Source organism: Sebastes fasciatus, chromosome 6 (genome assembly GCF_043250625.1).
Source record: "Sebastes fasciatus isolate fSebFas1 chromosome 6, fSebFas1.pri, whole genome shotgun sequence".
NCBI lineage: Eukaryota > Metazoa > Chordata > Actinopteri > Perciformes > Sebastidae > Sebastes > Sebastes fasciatus.
In genome coordinates, this window is record NC_133800.1 from 17209161 (window position 1) to 17230230 (window position 21070).

At 41.2% G+C, this 21070-nt stretch overlaps 1 protein-coding gene across 1 annotated transcript; it reads left to right on the forward strand.

Annotated features, from left to right (window-relative positions):
* The first annotated feature begins 136 nt into the window (after window positions 1-136).
* On the forward strand, window positions 137-20380 carry pole (polymerase (DNA directed), epsilon). The gene is made up of 48 exons (XM_074638064.1): window positions 137-386; window positions 1283-1412; window positions 1752-1832; window positions 2477-2521; window positions 2604-2696; window positions 2825-2979; window positions 3725-3869; window positions 3955-4035; window positions 4130-4237; window positions 4319-4429; window positions 5200-5285; window positions 5381-5500; window positions 6179-6311; window positions 6411-6524; window positions 6613-6825; window positions 6914-7021; window positions 7111-7239; window positions 7325-7427; window positions 7931-8077; window positions 8163-8308; window positions 9162-9310; window positions 9462-9554; window positions 9949-10251; window positions 10384-10579; window positions 10726-10940; window positions 12258-12360; window positions 12475-12555; window positions 12649-12771; window positions 12995-13204; window positions 13354-13566; window positions 13667-13810; window positions 13902-14042; window positions 14254-14407; window positions 14615-14721; window positions 14957-15133; window positions 15237-15460; window positions 15601-15821; window positions 15943-16147; window positions 16418-16591; window positions 16960-17085; window positions 17285-17417; window positions 17505-17712; window positions 18163-18294; window positions 18488-18681; window positions 18775-18975; window positions 19059-19184; window positions 19783-19872; window positions 19984-20380. The coding sequence occupies exons 1-48, from the start codon at window positions 310-312 to the stop codon at window positions 20104-20106; spliced, it is 6891 nt and encodes a 2296-aa protein (XP_074494165.1). The 5' UTR covers window positions 137-309; the 3' UTR covers window positions 20107-20380.
* The last annotated feature ends 690 nt before the right edge of the window (window positions 20381-21070 follow it).

Consider the following 21070-nt stretch of genomic DNA (forward strand, 5'->3'; position numbering starts at 1 on the left):
TTGATTGACTTTATCAGACCATGAAGCAGATTTTTCTGTCTGAGTGATTCATCTTGTCAATAAAACAATCTTTGTTTCTTCTTCCGGTCTGCGTTGTTCTCGCGGGAACTGCAGGAACGCGCCAAAATAAGAAAACACAGCAGCAGCAGCAGCAGCGTCAGTGACAGCGACAGAGACAACTAGAGGACGAAAACCTTTGAAATAACTTCAAACATTGTGTTAAAATGCTGCTTTACTGACACACGTATACAAACTGAGCTGGAGGGGAACTTATTTCACCGTGTTGTAGCTAAAGATAAAAGATAAGAGATGGTTTATCAGAACAGTGGACGGTTCAGAGCGGACCGAGGACAAAGTGGACAAAGTGGAGGAGACCAGGACAACCAGTGAGTTGTTTCACCTTGCTGACTTATACATTACTCTAGACAGCCACAGTATACTGTACGTGATATTTGTTATTAGTATGTTAGTATGTGAGAGAAGCAGTGGCAGCTGGTGGAAATGTTTCTATGTAGGGCTGTGCCACATCCAATCAATGTCAGCAAACATCCCGGTATCAAAAACACATTACTACTTTTCAGTTAAATAATCAACAATTATTTTATTCCAACAGGAAGAATAAATAAAGCTTTTAAAAAAACACAACAGTATAAAATGTACTTAAATACAATTTTGAGGTACTTCTACTTTACTTGAGTATTTCCATGTTCTGTTACTTTCTAAATAATAATAATAATAATAATACATTTTATTTATATAGCGCTTTTCTGGATACTCAAAGACACTTTATACAGATAAAATGATCATAAAAACAAGGACATCATGAAAATATAAAACACACAATATTAATTACACATTAAAAGCAGTTCTAAAAAGGTGAGTTTTGATTATTGATTTGAATGTGGACAGGTTGGTGCAGTCTATGATGTGTTTGGGGAGACAGTTGTTTCTACTCAACTACATCTCAGAGGGAAATATTAGACTTTTTACTCCACTACATTTATCAGACAAGTTTAGTTACTTTACAGATTCAGATTATTAATACAAAATATAATCAAATTACAATCAAATTACACATATACTGGGTGCATTCCATATTTAAAACACAAATATTGACAATTTTTATAATTTTATAATTATTAGTAGTAGTAGTAGTAGTAGTAGTAGTAGTAGTAGTAGTAGTAGTGGTAGTAGTAGTAGTAATAAGCCTTCTATTGGCCGGCCGCCACTGGAGAGAAGTAAACCATGAACTTAATGTATCTGTTCTGTGTGTTTGAACCAGGGATGATGGATCCTCGGCTCTCAAGCGGCTGGAGCGCAGCCAGTTCACCGACGAGATGGACGCCCGCTTCGGGTTCGACAGGATGAAGGAGCCGGGAGAGAAAACAGGCTGGCTGATCAACATGCATCCTGTAAGTCTACTACACACACAGTGGCCTTTGCCTCCATAACAAGTCTTCTTTCAGACTAGTGGAAAGAAAACATCCCAAATACACATTTAGGTGTTTATTTTACTACTTTGTCTCTTTGCGTCTGTAGATTTGTCCTAAATTCACCAAAAGTTAACATTAGATAATGCCTCATTTGCATATTTGAACATAACATTTCAGAAAACTTGTAATACAAAAAATAACTGTCTTAATGTAAGTAATCAACTGAGGAAGTTTCATGGTGATATCTATTAGTTGCTTTTTTTGATTGTTTTGAGGGGGAAAAGATGATAATAAAAGTGATACTTTTTGTGTTTGTAGACTGAGATCCTGGATGATGACAAGAGGATGATCAGTGCTGTGGACTACTATTTCATACAGGACGATGGGAGCAGGTTTAAGGTGTGTTGGGGGGTATTTTGTAATAGGTGTAAAAGGTCTTTTGGGGCGAGTAAACAAATTCTTCTTTTGTTTTTTACTTCTGTGATTATGAGTGTTCTACAGTATTGTTATACTACATGGTACAAGAGTTTGTCCACTACTTTAAAGTCAAAACTGCTCCACCAAATGAAAATCTGCTCAAAGATTGCAGGTCAACCCCTTTAGAAACTCTATGAATCAACCTATCATAATAACATATTAAGGCTGGCTAACACCATCGTCTCTAACCCCAACCATGTTTTGAACAGTGAATATGAATTGTTACCATCGAATCGGAGATACAGGGTTCCACGATTTAATAAAGTTAGACTGAAGCACTCTTTTGTACACCAGTCAATCCTAAAACTAAATATGGAGCCTAATCCCAGATCAAACGTACGTTGAAGGGTCCTGAATATCGTCTTCTGTGATTGTAATGTTTAAATGTACGTATCCTTGATTCTTGTCTTTATCCTTTTTGTGATGTTGCAAATGGAGCTGCTGTGATGCAAAACAAATTTCAGACCTCAGTATTATCGTATTATCGTACCGTATTAACATAATAATAAAACAATCTCACAGCCTTTTCCACTGCTCTAACATCCTGATATGTATCCTGTCTGTAGGTGGCCCTCCCATTCAAGCCATATTTTTACATTGCCACTAAAAAGGTAAGTCCATGTCTGTCATTTGGTTCTTATGCTATGTAATCATGTTCAACAACTCTTTCCTTAAAGATAACTTTATTTGCAGAACTGCGAGAGAGAAGTGATCTCCTACTTGTCGAGGAAGTTTCAAGGAAAGGTGTCAAAGCTTGAAGTTATCCCAAAAGAGGACCTAGACCTGGTGAGGGTTTTGAGTTTAGTGTTCTTTGGAAGCAGTAAAAGTGTTTCATGTTATATAACACAAATAAAAGCTGCCAAAGAAGATTTGAACACAAACATGTTGAACTTATGCTGGCCTGTTCCCCGCAGCCGAACCATCTAGTTGGACTGAAGAGAACCTACATCAAGCTGTCATTCAGCACCGTGGACGACCTCATCAAGGTGAAGCGTGAGATCTCTCCGGCAGTACGCAAGAACAGAGAGAGGGAGCAGTCCAATGACGCCTACACCTCAATGTTATCAAGGTACCACCAGTCCCATTGGTTTCTAATAAACTGTTAGAAAACTGTTTAGATTTTGGGCTTTTTTGCCTCCATAACACGTTTTCTTTCCGACTAGTGGAAAGAAAACATCCCAAATACACATTTAGGTGTTTATTTTACTACTTTGTCTCTTTGCGTCTGTAGATTTCTCCTAAATTCACCAAAAGTTAGCATTAGATAATGCCTCATTTGCATATTTAAACATAACATTTCAGAAAACTTGTAATACAAAAAATAACTGTCTTAATGTAAGTAATCAACTGGGGAAGTTCCATGGTGATATCTATTAGTTACTTTTTTTACCCCATTCACCTGTAGTGTACGTTTTCTCAAAATTAGGTTTCTCTCAGACTCTGAGCCAGAAATCTCCACTTCAGTAGCACTTACATATACCAAACTTTCCACTTGCATTCCTACCTATATTCTGAAGGTTTTTACAGAGGGGTCTGTACATATATAATTCATAGCCTGATTTATATAATATTTTATTCCTAAAGATTTTTTTTATGGTTGTTGACAATATTTTCTGATTTATGGAGTGATAAAAAGAGATATCCAAAATTCCCTCTGTAAAATCCTTTGACTCTAACATGTCCACAAAATGAAACAAGAATTTGAAGAAGTTTCATGGAGATATCTATTTGTTAATTTTTTTTTACCCTATCCAACTGTGGTGTCTCCCCTTGATATTGATCTGCTGACTCCTTCGTTTTTCTTTTTTCTTCAGTGCCTTATCGGGAGGCAATGTGACGACAACAGATGAAGAAGTGAATTCAAAGAGTATTTCAGACCAGCTAGACAACATAGTGGACATGAGAGAGTATGATGTGCCCTATCATGTGCGATTGTCCATCGACCTCAAGATCCACGTGGTAAAGATAGATTCCCGTCGTCCCAGTGTTTTAGAAGATACACATGCTGCTCGCTGTTCTGATGTTTACTGTGTTTATCTCTCAGGCTCACTGGTATAATGTGCGATACAGAGGCAGCGCTTACCTACCAGAGATTGTACGGCGAGATGATCTTGTGGAGCGACCAGTACGAGGATTTTATTAATTATGTTGCAACATCGGTCATTTATTCAGGTTTATGTTTGACTTCAATAACGGTTTATGTTTCTTCTTCTTGTTAGGACCCTGTTGTTTTGGCTTTTGACATCGAGACCACCAAGCTTCCCCTGAAATTCCCGGACGCAGAGAGCGATCAGATTATGATGATGTCCTACATGATTGATGGACAGGTGAGTCGTATTTATAATACATATTATTCTATTATTTATATATGTGTCAGTTTTACTAACTTTTTGTTTCTGTTTTTAAAGGGCTTTCTAATCACAAACAGAGAGATTGTCTCCGAGGACATTGAAGATTTTGAGTTCACTCCCAAACCTGAATATGAGGGGCCTTTCACCATTTTCAACGAGGATGATGAGGTAGATATACTGCCGTGTAAATAAAGATTGATGCGCTTAAAAATATGTTTTCAGCACTGAACTAAAATTTAAATGCTTTTGTTTTCGCTCCCATTTTTCACAAGTTGAAATATAAGATCTAAGACTTTTTCTATGCAACAAAACGCCGTATTTCTCTCAAATTTTGGTCATAAATTTGTTTAGAGCTGTTGCCCGTGAATTGAATGTTCATCTCACTACCATAAGCCATCTCCAATGTCATTTCTGAGAAATTGGCAGTTCATCCAACTGGCCTCACGCAGACCACATGAAGCCACGCTGGGCTATTCATCATCAGCAGGCCCTTGACCTGACTGCAGTCCGTTATAACCGCCTTGAATGGGCAACTGATGAAGTGTTTTCTTCACGGGTGAATCCTGTGTGACCAAAAAAGGCATACCTGTAGCCCTAGTCATGTGAAATCCATAGTTTTGTGCCTCTTAAATGTCTTTTTTCAAGATAAAACTGCACATTTTAGAGTGGCCTTTTACTTTGACCAGCCTAAGGTGCCCCTACACCTGTAGTAATCATGCTGTTTATAAATACTCACAGATTTTAACACATTTGTGACCAAAATTTGAAGGAAATAGGTCTTTTGTGTGCATAGAAAAAGTCTTAGATCTTTTATTCCAACTCGTGAAAAATGGGAGCAAAAAACGAAAATGTTGCGTTTATATTTGTGTTCAATGTAAATGTAACGCTCTGTGGTTGAATCGGCGTAATAACATGTAATAACCTGACTTTGGCTGCAGGCGGCTCTCATCCGAAGGTGGTTTGATCACGTTCAAGAAACCAAGCCAAACATCTTTGTAACCTACAACGGAGACTTCTTTGACTGGTGAGCTGGTATTTTGCTGTTACTATAAAAACATTTGTTTAAAACTACTCCTATACTATGATGTTCATCTCTCACTTTGTTTCCACTCTTTCAAGGCCTTTCGTTGAGACTCGGGCTGCCCTCCACGGACTGAACATGTACAAGGAGATTGGTTTCCAGAAGGATAACCAGGGAGAGTACAAGGCCAGTCAAGCCATCCACATGGACTCCTTTAGGTGTGTACCTCTCTGACACTGTAGGGTTCCCATGCGTCCTGGAAAACCTGGAAAACAGTTGACCAATTTTCCAGTCATGGAAAATCTTGTGTCGTCCGGGAAAATTATTTCAGCATTCTCCTATTTTAGCTGAGAACGAACTACTTGGCTATCTAGACTAAGTTATGTTCAGGATCATTTTAAAGTTCAAATGGTATTTTTATGGACAGAGTATTTTGAATAGGCTGTTTGTTGTAAAAACACTGTGAACACCCCCCCAAGTTACTTCACATGGTAACACCTGCAGGTTTGATAAGTGGCTGAAACTCTGAATAATGTCGGTTCCATTCAAATGTAAATATCAGCCACTGCTGGCTGGTAATTGTGTACGTTTTTATTATTATATTATTCAATGATCAATAAGTTCTAAGCACGTAAGAGAAGTTATAGTTATAGACTGTACGTCTTTTAAATCAGACTTCCGCAGGCAGGAACATATAGTGTATAGTGCGATTGCTCTCTGTCATACTACACCATCATCACTGAAAATGTCCTGGAAAATGATCTCTACTAAAGAATGTTAAACCTGCACTGTTAAAATGATATCAGTGTGGTCTACGTAAACATACACTTAAGGATTCCTTTCAGATGAGTCGATTTCTAACATCATCCTTCCATCCTGCTTCTCCTCCGTGTCAGGTGGGTTAAGAGAGACAGCTACCTGCCGGTGGGAAGTCATAATCTGAAGGCAGCAGCGAAGGCTAAACTGGGCTACGACCCAGTGGAGCTGGACCCGGAGGAGATGTGCCGCATGGCAACTGAGGAGCCACAGGTACAGAAATCAGTTTTTAAGGCTCTGGAAAATAAAGAATTCAATTGATTTGAAAGTTGCATTTTCGTTGACTTTTTCTTTTCTCTACTCTTCTGTTAGACTTTAGCCACCTACTCAGTGTCAGATGCCGTGGCCACGTATTACCTGTACATGAAATATGTTCACCCCTTCATCTTTGCTCTGTGCACCATCATCCCCATGGAGCCTGATGAGGTTTGTCTTCAGTGTGCGTTTGTAAAAAAAAAAAAAAAAAAGACGGCAAAATATAATGTGCATTTTGATAATAATTCTTTTCTTCCAGGTGCTGCGTAAAGGTTCAGGGACTCTGTGTGAGGCTCTGCTCATGGTGCAGGCCTTCCACGCCAACATCATCTTCCCCAACAAGCAGGAGCAGGTCTTCAACAAGATGACAGACGACGGCCACGTCATGGACTCCGAGACCTACGTGGGCGGCCACGTGGAGGCGCTGGAGTCAGGCGTGTTCCGCAGTGACATCCCCTGCCGTTTCAAGATGGTACATCTCAGTTCAACTCCCAGCTGGTTCTTTGCTTCGCTGATCTTTGTATGTTTTCTGGTGACAGCTTGGTCTGGTGTGTTGACAGAACCCAGCTGCGTTTGACTTCCTGCTGCAAAGAGTTGAGAAGACGATGCGTCACGCCATTGAGGAAGAGGAGAAAATCCCTTTGGAGCAAGTCACCAACTTTAATGAGGTATGTTTTCACTGCTTCTTTTTGAAGTTTCTCCAATTTGTGCTATTACTTTGAAAAGTTTAAGTTATAAAATAGTTTTTTTTTCACAGGTATGTGAGGAGATCAAAAAGAAGCTGACATCCCTGAAGGAGGTCCCAAATAGGATCGAATGCCCCCTCATCTACCATCTGGACGTCGGGGCGATGTACCCCAATATCATCCTCACCAACCGCCTGCAGGTAAATGAAAAATCAAAGGAAATATGCACGGCATAAAACATATAGAAATGCATAAAATTCAATACTTTATTTTCTGCTTTTACAGCCGTACGCTGTGGTTGATGAGGCCACTTGTGCCGCCTGTGACTTCAACAAGCCTGGTGCCACCTGCCAGCGGAGGATGGCCTGGCAATGGAGAGGGGAAATCAGTAAGTTAATGTTGTATTTAGGACTTTCACAATATCAGGTTTTCACTACACGATTACCGGGGCCAAAAGAATTCCTGATAACGATATGATCGCAATATCGTAAAATTAAAAAAATAAATAAAAATAATGCTGTCAAATTCATCTTTAATCGTTTACTGTGCGTTTGTCTCTTCTTTTTTTTTGAAAATGAATTACATTCAAAATACAAGTGTAGGGGGGGTGGAGAGAGAATCAGTCACCACAACTGTATTTATAAAATGAGGAAAGACGCGCTGGATTATTTACACAATATTATCGTATGTGTAATAATAACACAATATCAATGCTTTAAATATCACGGTTATTGTCAATATCGGTATTTCGCGACACCTCTAGTTGTATTATTGTGTTCTGGTATGACAAAGATCGGCGGAGCTAATAGAGAAGTAGACTCCAAACCTGTCAGCATTGCGTCTACAGTGTTCATGTGGGGTTGAATACAGTGAAAGTTTAACTGTTTGCAGTGCCCGCCAGCCGCAGTGAGTTCCACCGCATCCAGCAGCAACTCGAGTCTGAGAAGTTCCCGCCGTTTTTCCCCAACGGGCCGCCTCGCGCCTTCCACACTCTCAACAGGGAGGACCAGGCCAAACACGAGAAGAAACGTCTGGCAGGTACTTTTCTTTTAGATTTTGGTTATAAGCATTCTAAATTACTGGTTGCCAAAGCATAGCTGGACATGTCGTGTGTTTGTCTCAGACTACTGTAAGAGGGCCTACAAGAAGACCCACGTCACCAGGCGGGAGGAGCGAGTCACCACCATCTGTCAGAGAGAAAACTCCTTCTACGTCGACACCGTGAGAGCTTTCAGAGATCGGCGTTACGAATTCAAAGGACTCCACAAGGTCTGTTTTGGTATTTACAGCAATTCAAGTAACAATAATCCATATGTTGTACACAATTTTCAATTCATTACATTTTTATTTATTTTTTCCAAATAGTTTTTTTCGGTGAAAAACATAAGCAATAAACACACTGTCAGGTTGACTGGTCACCATTATTCATATTTTCGTTTTATCAACTACCCTTCCCACCCACCAAACCCCTACACAGCAACACACTACAGAAGAAAAGAATATACATATATACATGTGTTGTGTATACATACAAGCATAACATACCTACACACATTTATACACATAAGATATACATATAAAATAAGATAAAAACTATATAAAAGAAAAAAAAATTGTAAATAAAAGAAGATATATAAATAATAAAATACAATAAGAATTGAAATAAACCCTGCTTCAACCGGTTTATATTTGGCCCTGGGGTTGAGTACATTGATTGACCGATGATATTGTGTAGAAACATAAGCAGTCAGTCAGGATGAAGAACAGACAAGCCATTAAAATAGGAGACAGAGGCTTGTTACTTCTTTAGAAAGTGTTCGCCAGACCCTCTGAGTGTAAACTTTATCTTTTCTAGATGCAAAATCTTATCTTTCAGCCAGAGAGTCATTAAATATCTTTACAACATGGCTTTGTTGAATACTCAATTCTGATTGGTCAATCGCAACGTTCTACGGTCTGTTATTTCTTTATGGCAGACTGTTGCTATGTATAACAGACTGTTGCTATGGGCACAGTTCTGATGAAAGAATTAATGTTTTATTGCACTCTGTGCTTGAAATTCTTCTTACCCATCAAAATAACATGCTGTAATTTAATTGATTTTTCGTGCTACCTGTTCAAGGTGTGGAAGAAGAAGCTGTCGGCAGCTCAGGACAGCGGAGACGCTGCTGAGATGAAGCGCTGCAAAAACATGGAGATCCTGTACGATTCTCTTCAGCTGGCTCACAAGTGTATTCTCAACTCTTTCTACGGCTACGTCATGAGGAAAGGGTAGGAGTCAACTACGTCATTCATATCATCAAATATCCCCTCACTTGCTCTGTTACATGAGCTCTTAAGTGTTTGCTGCTGGTGAAAACGGTCAGTGATTAACGTCTCTGCTGTGGACCTGATGCCTGTGCTGCCTTTGTGTTTCCATCAGGGCGCGCTGGTACTCCATGGAGATGGCTGGCATTGTGTGCTTCACCGGAGCCAACATCATCACTCAGGCCAGAGAGCTCATCGAACAAATAGGGTGAGTGTCATATCGATAATGAGATGCCTCATCACAGAAATTACCTTTTCGGTTAATGCAAGGTCAGCTCCAACTCAGGAAAGATGGAGCTGGAAGGGATCCACCGCCTTGTTTAACAACGTTTCATCAGCAGATTCTTGCCAGCGTTTGGGCTTGTATCCAGCTCCTGCTGTATTGTTTTCGTCTTAATCTTCTTTTGCTCCTAGCCCATGTGTTTTAGTAGCAGTTATTGTTTATATAGCATGTCAGAGTTATGGTTGTCATAACTGAATTGGCCTCAAACAGCTCAACAGGGACGTGTTCTTGCCTTCCTAATATGTGAACTGAAAAACACTGCAATAAATTTCCATTTCACACTCATCACATCTTTCACGTCTACTTCTCCGTGACTCAGGAGGCCCCTTGAGTTGGACACTGATGGTATCTGGTGTGTCCTCCCCAACACCTTCCCTGAGAACTTTGTGGTGAAAACCAGCAATGAGAAGAAGCCCAAGGTGACCATCTCTTACCCAGGAGCCATGCTGAACATCATGGTGAAGGAGGGCTTCACCAACGATCAGTACCACGAGCTGGTCGACCCCGCGTCCCTCACTTACAACATCAGGTCGGAGAACAGCATCTTCTTTGAGGTGGACGGACCGTACCTGGCCATGATCCTGCCCGCCTCCAAGGAGGAGGGGAAGAAGCTGAAGAAAAGGTATCGCCATAGAGGATTTAGTTTCACTGTGATTAAATATACTTCTGTCCCTGGTCGATCCAATATTAATGAATGGGCAAGGTTCATGTTAAAATGTGCAGTGATGATTTACGGTTTCACTGTTCATCTTAGGTACGCTGTGTTTAATGAGGACGGCTCTCTGGCTGAGCTGAAGGGGTTTGAAGTGAAGAGGAGGGGAGAGCTACAGCTCATTAAGATTTTCCAGTCGTCGGTGTTTGAGGCTTTCCTCAAAGGTACCAATTTGGAGGAGGTGTACGCCTCTGTGGCCAAAGTGGCCGACTACTGGCTGGACGTTCTGTATAGCAAGGTAAAAACCTGTATTCTAGTATTACAAGATATTTATTGTTTAGCGGATATTTTGAAATACGATATGATTTGCAGAGAAAGATCAGTCAAAACGTTGATTATCTTCTTCCCAAAAAAGCTGATTGATTTAATTCATTCGTTTTCCAGGCTGCCAACATGCCAGATACGGAGCTGTTTGAACTGATCTCAGAGAATCGTTCGATGTCCAGAAGGCTGGAGGACTACGGAGAGCAGAAGTCCACCTCCATCAGCACAGCTAAGAGACTGGCTGAGTTCCTGGGAGACCAAATGGTGAAAGATAAAGGTCTGAGCTGTCGCTACGTCATCTCCCGAAAACCTGAGGGTTCACCTGTCACAGAGAGGTGAGACATACTAATGCTGTTAGTATAATATGAGTCAGTATTCATATCAAAGCCGAGCAGTGTGAGCAGGTTCAATGTGGCTGTTTGCGTCTCTATGGGTCTTTTTCACAGCAGACATTTTGACTTGTCATAGCAGGAAAAGCACAAGTGTTGCTGATAACATTAATGACGGCTCTGTTGTCCTCAAGTGTCCCAGTAAGACGTGACAGTGTGACAATGAAGATACAGTTTAATCCAGTTGCTTTACCAGGCTTCAACAAGTTTCTATCTCGATGTACGAGAGCATTTCTATTGGAGAAAGTCATTCCATCCAAAGGTGCTTGTCTGATTGTCAAACAGCATCCGAAACCCCTTCCTCCCCCATCTTTTTAAAATTTTGGAACCAGGGTTATTATAATAAACTAATATGAAAATAAGAAGTGAAAAATATTGTTAGTAAACTGAAACTAAATAAAAGTATATCCTTTAAGAAAAATGTAAACTAAACTGAAACGATATTGATCTGGTTTAAAAGTAATCAAATAAAACAGAATGAACGTAAATTAATTTCAGTTTTAGGTTGTTATCTATAATATACTGTATCTCTACCGAAAAAGGAGACGGCATGAATTTTCGGCAACTCTCGTGACATTGAACCACAGAAGTTGAACGGACTTGACCTTCTAGGAGACAGTGCTATTAAAGGTGTCATCCCAGCACAACCATGTATATTGTATGTAACCTATACATGTAGCTACATTAGACATTATACCGTGCCCTAACATAAACAAACTAAAACTACTGTAAAACTAAATATATTAAAACTAATCCTTTCTGAAAAACTGAAACCAAAGTAAAACTAGCAAACGCACTCTAAAAACTAAATAAAATGAAATCGAAAAAGTCAAAACTAAAATAAATTAAAAAAAGAATTGAAAATTCAAAACTATTATAGACTTGGTTGGAACTGGGGGGTTGTGTCAGTCTGTTCAGGTCGCTGCACATAAAACACTGACTTTGGGCATCTGGTGGTCTTGATGTTGTCCTCGGTTCGATACTAGCCAAGGACCTTTGTTGCACGTCATCTCTTTTTTCCATCTCTAAGTTGTCCAATAAGGGCACAAAATGCCAAAACAAACACAAAATCAACTTGGCTAGAAAAACCCACTGCCATGATAATAGATGTGATAGATTTTCTGATGTTGGCAGGATCAAATAAAATGAGGTCAGAGTTGCTCTCCCAATGTTAAATGTTTGTGGAGAACAAGCACTTTGTACTATTACCAGAAGTAAAAGCTTTCCATTTGACACTGATGGATTAGTGTCTCTCTCTATTAGAGCCATTCCTCTTGCCATCTTCAAGGCAGAACCCAGTGTGAAGAAACACTTCCTCCGTAAGTGGTTGAAGATGCCCAGCCTGCATGAATTAGACATCCGCACTGTGAGTTTTTAAACAAACATTTGCACAACAATGCACAATGCACTTTGGTAAAAGCTTTTAGTTTTTCTGTGTGACTTTGCTCTGACATTCATTTCTGTTGGTGGCCTTTTTCAGATCCTTGATTGGAATTATTACATCGAGAGGTTGGGTAGTGCCATCCAGAAAATCATCACCATCCCTGCAGCTCTTCAACAGGTACAAATGAAACACATTTCATTGGTCTCTCTGTCTATCCTGGGCTGATGTACAGATACAACTTTAATTGTTTCTGTTTAATTGTTTCACCAGGTGAAGAATCCGGTACCCAGAGTGAGGCACCCCGACTGGCTTCACAAGAAACTCCTGGAGAAAAACGATATCTACAAGCAAAAGAAAATCAGTGAGCTGTTCAGCAGCGAGGGCAAGAGACAGGTTTGTTCACCTCACAGCAAACTGTCGACAACAGAAAGTTTCCTCTGCCCCATCATGCATTTTAGTCAGAAACAAGAGGGATGTGTAGATGGTGATGACCAAGCTGAGTTTCCTCTGGTTAAAGACCAGTAGCCATGTTTCCATTCACATATTTTTATGTGCATTTTGAAGTATCGCATTAGAAAAGCTGCTTTATCTCTCTAAACCACCACTTCTATCTCAGGTGGCCCATCAGCCTCTCGAAGCAGGCCAAGCTGCAGACATCGAGGACTTTGGGAGGCCACCCAGACCTCTGCAGCCAGCCATCCTCATCAGCACCAAGCGGAAGCGGGCTTCTCCGGGAGAGGACAGCCAGGTGGAGTCTCAGGATGTCGAGCTCACTCAGTCCTGGAGAGAGATCCTGGGGCCACCCCCGACTATGGGAGCAACACATGTAAGCTACCAGCAACAAATGCAAAGTGTTGCCTGTTGTGTCTCTTCTGAATACATATTGGAAATGACAGATATTTTGAGGCGATTTGTTCCCGTTTTCCCGAAAATATATTACAAAACTTTTAAAATAAAAATGGTGTCTGTATACAGGAGGAGCTTCTAGTGTGGCTGCGGTACCATAAGAAAAAGTGGGAGCTGCAGCTGAGGCAGAGGAAGGAGAGGAAGAAGAGGAGGAGGCTGCTGGATGGTGAAGCTCAACCTGTAGGGGGAGGAGTGATCAGAGGCGGACCCACCACCGGCCTAGGAAGCTTCCTCCGCAGAACAGCACGCAGCGTCCTGGACATGCCGTGGCAAATTGTGCAGGTTGGGAAAAAAAGTCACCCCACTATCATCCTCTAGTCAGTTTAACAAATAATGAAATCCAAAGAAAATCATTTAATCTATAATGTCCCATTCCTCTCAGATTGCTGAGACTAGTCATCCTGGTCTGTACAAGTTGTGGGCTGTGATCGGACATGACCTCCACTGCATGAAGCTCAACATCTCACGTGTCTTCTACGTCAACCAGAAAGTCCCAAAACAGGAGGAGGGAGCCACATACAAAAAGGCACGTAATAAAAAAAAATGCAGTAAAAATTGCAGTAATTATAAATTTGTTGTCATAAAAAGTTGACCAAATAATTTTTTTTTGGCTTCAGGTGAACCGCATGCTGCCTCGCTCCAACATAGTGTACTACCTTTATGAATACTGTGTACCAGAGGACATGTACCAGAAGCACATCAACGAGATCAACGCTGACCTGGCAGCCCCGGACATTGAAGGAGTCTACGAAACACAGGTATCGTATACCTCCAGCAACTCAGAAATGAAGGGGGGCAAAGGGCAAAAATACCACAAGAAATCTCAGAATGCCCATAAAATCTGCGATCGAGGGGCAATAATTGCCCCCAAGAAGTTCCTACACTGACCTCCAGCAGTGTGTTCATAACCTCACTCATGATGCTCTTTGTGTGTGTCCATGAGTCTAATTTTTGTTCCAATTCTTTCAGGTCCCGTTGCTGTTTCGTGCCCTGGTGCAGCTCGGATGTGTGTGTATGGTCAATAAACATGTCGTGAGGGATATGGCCGGCAGGGAGGCCGACACTTTTGACCTGGAGCATCTGGAGATGAGGTCTCTGGCTCAGTTCAGCTACCTGGAACCTGGTAAGACCCGCCTCACACACTGCTCCTCTTGAATTGTTGTCAAAATGATCCGATAGGGATTATTGTTTTGTTCTGTTTTCTATTTAACGTCTGCTTTCCCACTAACTTAATATTTGGCCTGATATCATCATGGCATCCTGTTCATGAACTTTTATATTTGTAACGCACTTTCCATCATGGCGTGTTATGTTTCTTCTCTCTTCTCAGGGAGTGTTCGTCACATGTACCTGTATCATCACAGTCAGGGTCACAAGGCTCTGTTTGGCCTGTTCATCCCCTCTCAGCGCAAAGCCAGCATCTTCGTCCTGGACACAGTAAGAACAAGACATTTCATTATTTCTTCCACTGTCATCGTGTTGGTGTTTTCCCTTTTCAAGTGAGGTTCCTCTAGTGCCAACAAATGTATAGCGGCTATAGTGAAAGCATAATAATAGAGCTCTAGAGTGCTTTTTTCTTTCCCAAAGGAGAAATAAAGCTGATATCAATGTCGATGCATCCCTTCACAGCTGGCAGAGATTAACCCTTAATGTCTTGTTATTATCTCCTAAGGTCAGAAGCAATCAGATGCCCAACCTGACCAACCTCTACACCGCTGAACGCACTGCTCTCCTGGAGAAGACGAGCGAGGAGCTCCTTCCTCCTGAGAAACACAACTTTGAGGTCCGAGCTGAAAACGACCCAAAGGCCATTTACCGCGCACTGCAACGCATACTGCTAAGCTACAAGGTAAAACACACGGGTGCTATTTAATGATCTTCTAATGATTACATACACAGACGTTACTAGTTATGTTCATGTGACTAAATGAAGTGTCTGTTCCTGTGTACAGGAGGAACGCCGTGGGCCCACCCTCATCGCGGTGCAGTCAAACTGGGAGTTGCGGCGGTTGGCAGCAGGGATGCCGGTGCTCGAGGAGTTTCCAGTCGTTCCAGTACATGTGGTTGATGAGATCAGCTATAACGTGCTGGACTGGCAACGCCACGGTGCCCGGCGCATGATCCGCCACTACCTTAACCTGGACAGCTGCCTGTCACAGGCTTTTGACATGGCCAGGTAGGAACTGCACGCTGCTAGCTCTCTAGCAACCCCCTGGCAGGCTCGCTTTGTTGCGGTAGTCTCTAATAAAGTCTAATTTTAGTCAGTAATTTGTGTTGACAGCATTCAGATTTTCGTATAATGTGTCTTCCTTTCAGGTATTACCACTTGCCTGTGGGGAACTTGCCTCAGGATGTGTCCATCTTTGGCTCAGACTTGTTCCTGGCAAGACATCTACGGAAACACAACCACCTGCTGTGGCTCTCGCCCACAGCCAGGCCCGACCTCGGAGGAAAAGAGGCCGATGACAGTCGTCTGGTCATGGAAAGTGATGACAGGGGCTCTGTGGAGATCAACTCTCAAGGATGCTATTCCACAGGTACACACACACACCAGGAACACACTTAACACTGCAGAAAGATCTTAAAGCAACTCTACATTTTTTAAACATCTTCCACTGTATTTACAGACAGTCCTGTTCCTGTTTCTGTTTCTTTCAGTGTGTGTGGAGTTGGACCTGCAGAGCCTGGCGGTGAACACCATCCTCCAATCACAGCATGTCAATGACATGGAGGGCGGAGCTAGTTTGGGTGTCAGTTTCGACGTGATCCAGCAGGCCTCGTTGGAGGACATGATGTCAGGGAACCAGGGAGCCAGCGCTCTCGCTAGCTATGACGAGACTGCTCTCTGCTCCAACACCTTCAGGTGTGTAAACATCTCTAGTGTGAGACTATTTAAAGGGACAGTGTGTAACAATTAGGGGGATATATTAGTATAAATGGAATATGATATTCATAGCTATGTTTTTATTAGTGTATAATCACCTGAAAATAAGAATCGTTGTGTTTTCGTTACCTTAGAATGAGCCGTTTATATCTACATTAACCCACATGCACATGGTCTAACAATACAGGTGTGACAAGGAAGCATGTGGTGTTTTATTTTGTTGTGTTTTGCTCTGTGTTGTGTGAGCAGGATCTTGAAGAGCATGGTGGTTGGATGGGTCAGAGAGATCACGCAGTTCCACAACGTGTATGCAGACAACCAGGTGATGCACTTCTACCGCTGGCTGCGCTCCCCCAGCTCGCTGCTCTACGACCCCGCCCTGCACCGCACCCTGCACAACATGATGAAGAAGGTGTTTCTACAGTGAGTGTCTATACTGCAAACACACCTATCATCTATTTAGTCACATCTTTTAAAGCTTTGTTTTGAAATAATGGTAAATCTTTTGTGTGTAATGTATCAGGCACCTGGTATTAGAGAGCATTAAGGGTCTTTAGCGAAGGCGAGACAATTACGTTTTTGATTTGCTGTGCTATCCTCGGGTCAAATATTACTGATGTCTGTTTTTAAATTGGATTAAACTCAACTTGAGAAGATGGTGTGAACTGTGATTCTCATCATGATGCTTTCATCCGTTTTCCTTGCATTGATATATATCCCCACCTTTCTAATATGCATAACAGATACAGTGCCTTCTTCTTTTATTAATCATTCTCTCATTCTGCTGTCAGGTTGGTGTCAGAGTTCAAACGTCTCGGCTCCACCGTGGTGTATGGAAACTTCAACAGGATCATGTTGTGCACTAAAAAACGCAGGATAGATGACGCCATTGGTTACGTGGAATACATCACCAACAGGTCAGACATTTATCCTCTACAGATCTGGAGAAAGTATATGTATGTCTTTGCATTTTGTCTTTTTGGTCAATATTGCTAATCATTTCTGAACATCTTCCTGTGTTTAAAATACAGTAGTCATCCCCAAAATATCACATTAAATTCTGTCTCCTATCATATTGTAACTGAAGAATCACCTCCCTTCCTGTTTCTCCTGTAGCATCCACTCCAGAGAAATCTTCCACTCTTTGTCCATCTCCTTCTCCCGATGCTGGGAGTTCTTGCTGTGGATGGATCCGGCCAACTACGGCGGTGTGAAGGGCAAACTGCCCTCCAGCATCATGTGTGGAGAGGTAATTCAAACTGCCACTTCTGCCTTACAGTAAATTAGCACTGATTAAAGTAGCAGAACTCATCCCTCCTCAATGGTCCTTTTTTAGGAAGGAGCCAAACAGAAGAAAAAGAGCCGAGGGGAGGGAGATGAGGAGGACAGCGAGGATGAAGACGAGGATGAACCCGGTGTTGAGGAAGATGATGGTGATGGAGAGACGGATGAGGTGGAGGAGCTGATTGAGAGCAACTGGAACATCATGCAGTATCTGCCCCAAACTGCCTCCTGTCAGAAATACTTCCTCATGATTGTCTCCGGTAAAAATAAATCTATAAACAATAGATCTATTGATAACGCTGTATATTAAGGTCCTTGTAATAAGCGTTAGTTAATAGGTAATAAGGCCCTTATAAGATGCTTATTAACATTATTAGGTGTTATAAGTGATAAGTGTTATTAATAACATAAATGTGTTTATAAGCCCATTTATGTTTTTATAAGTACTTGTAAGAAACTTGTTAGCCTTATTATTGTTTATAATGACATTACAAACACATTTATTGAGTTTAACTGACTTACCTATTTAATATATAATAAAATATATGAAGTGCCTATAATAAATGTCTTATAATCTAACAATAAACATGTTTATATTGCTATTATTATCATCATATATACCCTTAATAAAAAAGCGTTGCAGATTTTTTTTTTTTTCTCACTTTTAATTTTTTTATTTTTATCTCTTACATACAATCTTTCCACGCCAGCCTACATCGCAGCGGTCTACCACAGCATGAAAGAGGAGCTGAGACGTAACGCTCCTGGTGCAACGCCAGTCAAGAGACGAGGAGGCAGCCAGGCTTCCCAGCAGGCCGTTGGGGACTTGAGTGCTCTTCCTGGTAAAATACTGTTTGAGAAGCTGCTTTAGTTACTCAAGAGTTCCTTTGTGTTTCTTAGAAACATCACATTATACTCATTAGAGTCTCCACAGACAAGTGTCTGTTATACTTAAACCTATGAAGGGGAGCTTTTCATTGTATTTAGATAGATTTCCTCTCAGATGTAATGTTTTTTTAAAACTCTCCCCCACAGGAATGATCTCCTTCTCCCAGGAATATGTGTCCAGCGAGCTGACGCAGAACTTTTTCACCATCACTCAAAAAATCCAGAAGAAGGTGACGGGTACCAGGGGTGTCAACCAGCCCTCAGAGATGTTCCCCGTCCTGCCTGGATCCCACCTGCCTCTCAACAACCCAGCGCTGGAGTTTATCAAATATGTCTGCCAGGTATATTACAACTTACAAAGCTCTTTTAATGTGTTGCATGTCGTCATGATTTTCCCTCTCACCACATGGCAATTCACTCTTTTGTCTGTTCAGGTCCTTTCACTGGACGCCAACATAGTGAACCAGGTGAACAAGCTGAAGAGAGACCTCCTGCGTCTCGTGGACGTCGGAGAGTTTTCAGGGCAGGCCCAGTTCTGTGACCCCTGTAACTCTTACGTCCTGCCAGAGGTCATCTGCCACCAATGCAATTTCTGTCGAGACCTCGATCTCTGCAAGGACCCATCTGTGGCACAAGTGAGAGGAGGAGCGCTGATATACTTGCATAATATCTAACGCTGTTAATTCCAGGTAGATAAACTGTGTTTTCGTCTCCTCAGGATGGATCGGTTTTACCTCAGTGGTTCTGCTCCAACTGCCAGACGCAGTATGAGACTGAGTCTATTGAGATGGCTCTGGTGGAAGCTCTGCAGAAGAAACTGATGAGCTATACGCTGCAGGACCTGGTGGGTTAAAAAAATGCTGATTTTGAGATTTTTAGTCCTAAAACCTGGAAATGAGTTAGCATTTTAGCACTTCCGGTTCCCTTGTCTCAAAGTCAGTGGGTTTCTTGAATGTGTTTTTAGTTAGATGCCTGAAGGTCTGTGGTTAACACAAGCTTAAGAGATTTTAATGTTTTGTTCTACGACGTAAAACACATCAATAAATATCCCACTCATGAATTTTGAAGCCTTCATGTGTCTTAAAAAAGGCGGTTGCTGACAAGTGGCTAAATGAGACTACTAAATGTCAACACGCCGACTCGTCCACCTTTACAGCCTTCATGCGGTTCACCATGGTGTAGTTTGTTTATAGCCTAACATTAGCTTTTTACTTCTGGCGATTGCATTCACGCTTCAAAAATCATAGAAGTGGTGTTCATTTGTAGAGATTATCTTGCTGAACAAAACGTGTAAGTTCCATAAAGGTGTTACCCACAGAGCTTATTTTCTGCAAATCAATAAATTAACCTATAAAATGTTGATAGTGAGGAATTTGCATCTGTTATAAACCTAATAGTTTTCCTGAAGTTGCCTCACTGCTAATAACTCTGTTTGATTTCAGGTGTGTACAAAATGTAAAGGAGTGAAGGAAGCCAACATGCCTCTGTACTGCAAATGTGCCGGAGACTTTGAACTCACTTTCCCAACCAAGGTTTGTACTCTCAAATACATCACATCATTCAATTTAGTGATGAAAGCATACAATTGTTCCCATTTGATATTGTTCTCACAACTATTTTTCCCCCCTTGCTTCCATGTAAAGAGCTTCTCTGAGCAGATCACAGTGTTTCAGAACATAGCGTCCCACTACAACATGAGCTTCCTGCAGGAGACCATTGATTGGTTGCTGGCTATGAGCCCACACATCAGCCAGAGTGTTCACTGAATGATCCAACCCTCCCTGAGCTGCATCTGTGGCAGCTACTCCTCAATCTGGGAAACACTCGAGTCTGAGACTTTTATGCACTTGTTCATCATCAGCCCCGATGACGTCTGTTTCTATGCTGTTTTAATGGTGTGTAATCAGGACACTGATGAGGCAAATACGTGGACTGTAGATATGTTTAAAGTCTTGATTATGCCATCATAAAACTATGCTTGTTTGTGAATTTCATATTTTGACTGTTAATAAATGTTTTTCTGGTAATTTAGTAAATAAATAGTCTATGAAATGACCACAGGGTAAAGCCTATTTTTGTATACTCCCATGTGAATTAAATACTTGACAAAAGAAAAGTATTTTCTCATTTGAAGAATTTGAGTCCAAAATTAACATAATTTTAAGTGACATAGAGAAAAAATAAATAAATAAATATAGGCTTAGACTATATCGCGGTAGAAACTATGTAGAAAAATATGTACGTTAAACATTTTTATATAATTTTGACAATATATCATATACTGCCCAGCCCTACTTCAAGTCATCATCTGATGAGAGTCTTAACATTTAATTCAGGCTGAGCAATTTTCACGGTGATGATATGAAAAGATCAATTGTTTCTGGCTGATTAAGAATGACGTTTTTACTGTCACTGAATGTGAAAATCATTTAGTGATTGCTTTGAGCATGTCTGGATCCTGATTTTAACCTATGCACCTCCATCACTTTAACCTCATTGCCCCTCAGATGACTCCATTCGCCTGCTGATGGGCGTCTCCCAGACAAGTAATCACATTTCAGACTGCGATCTCCGGCTCAATTAGATTGGCCCCTTAGAGCTCCTCACTGACACATGCTGTACATGTAGGTTGATGGATGAAGGAGCCCTTAGAGGGACTAAGTTCTTTACATTTTCAATTGCTAATCAAAACATCTTGGATCAGATGGGAGTTATTGAGCTTAGTACTGG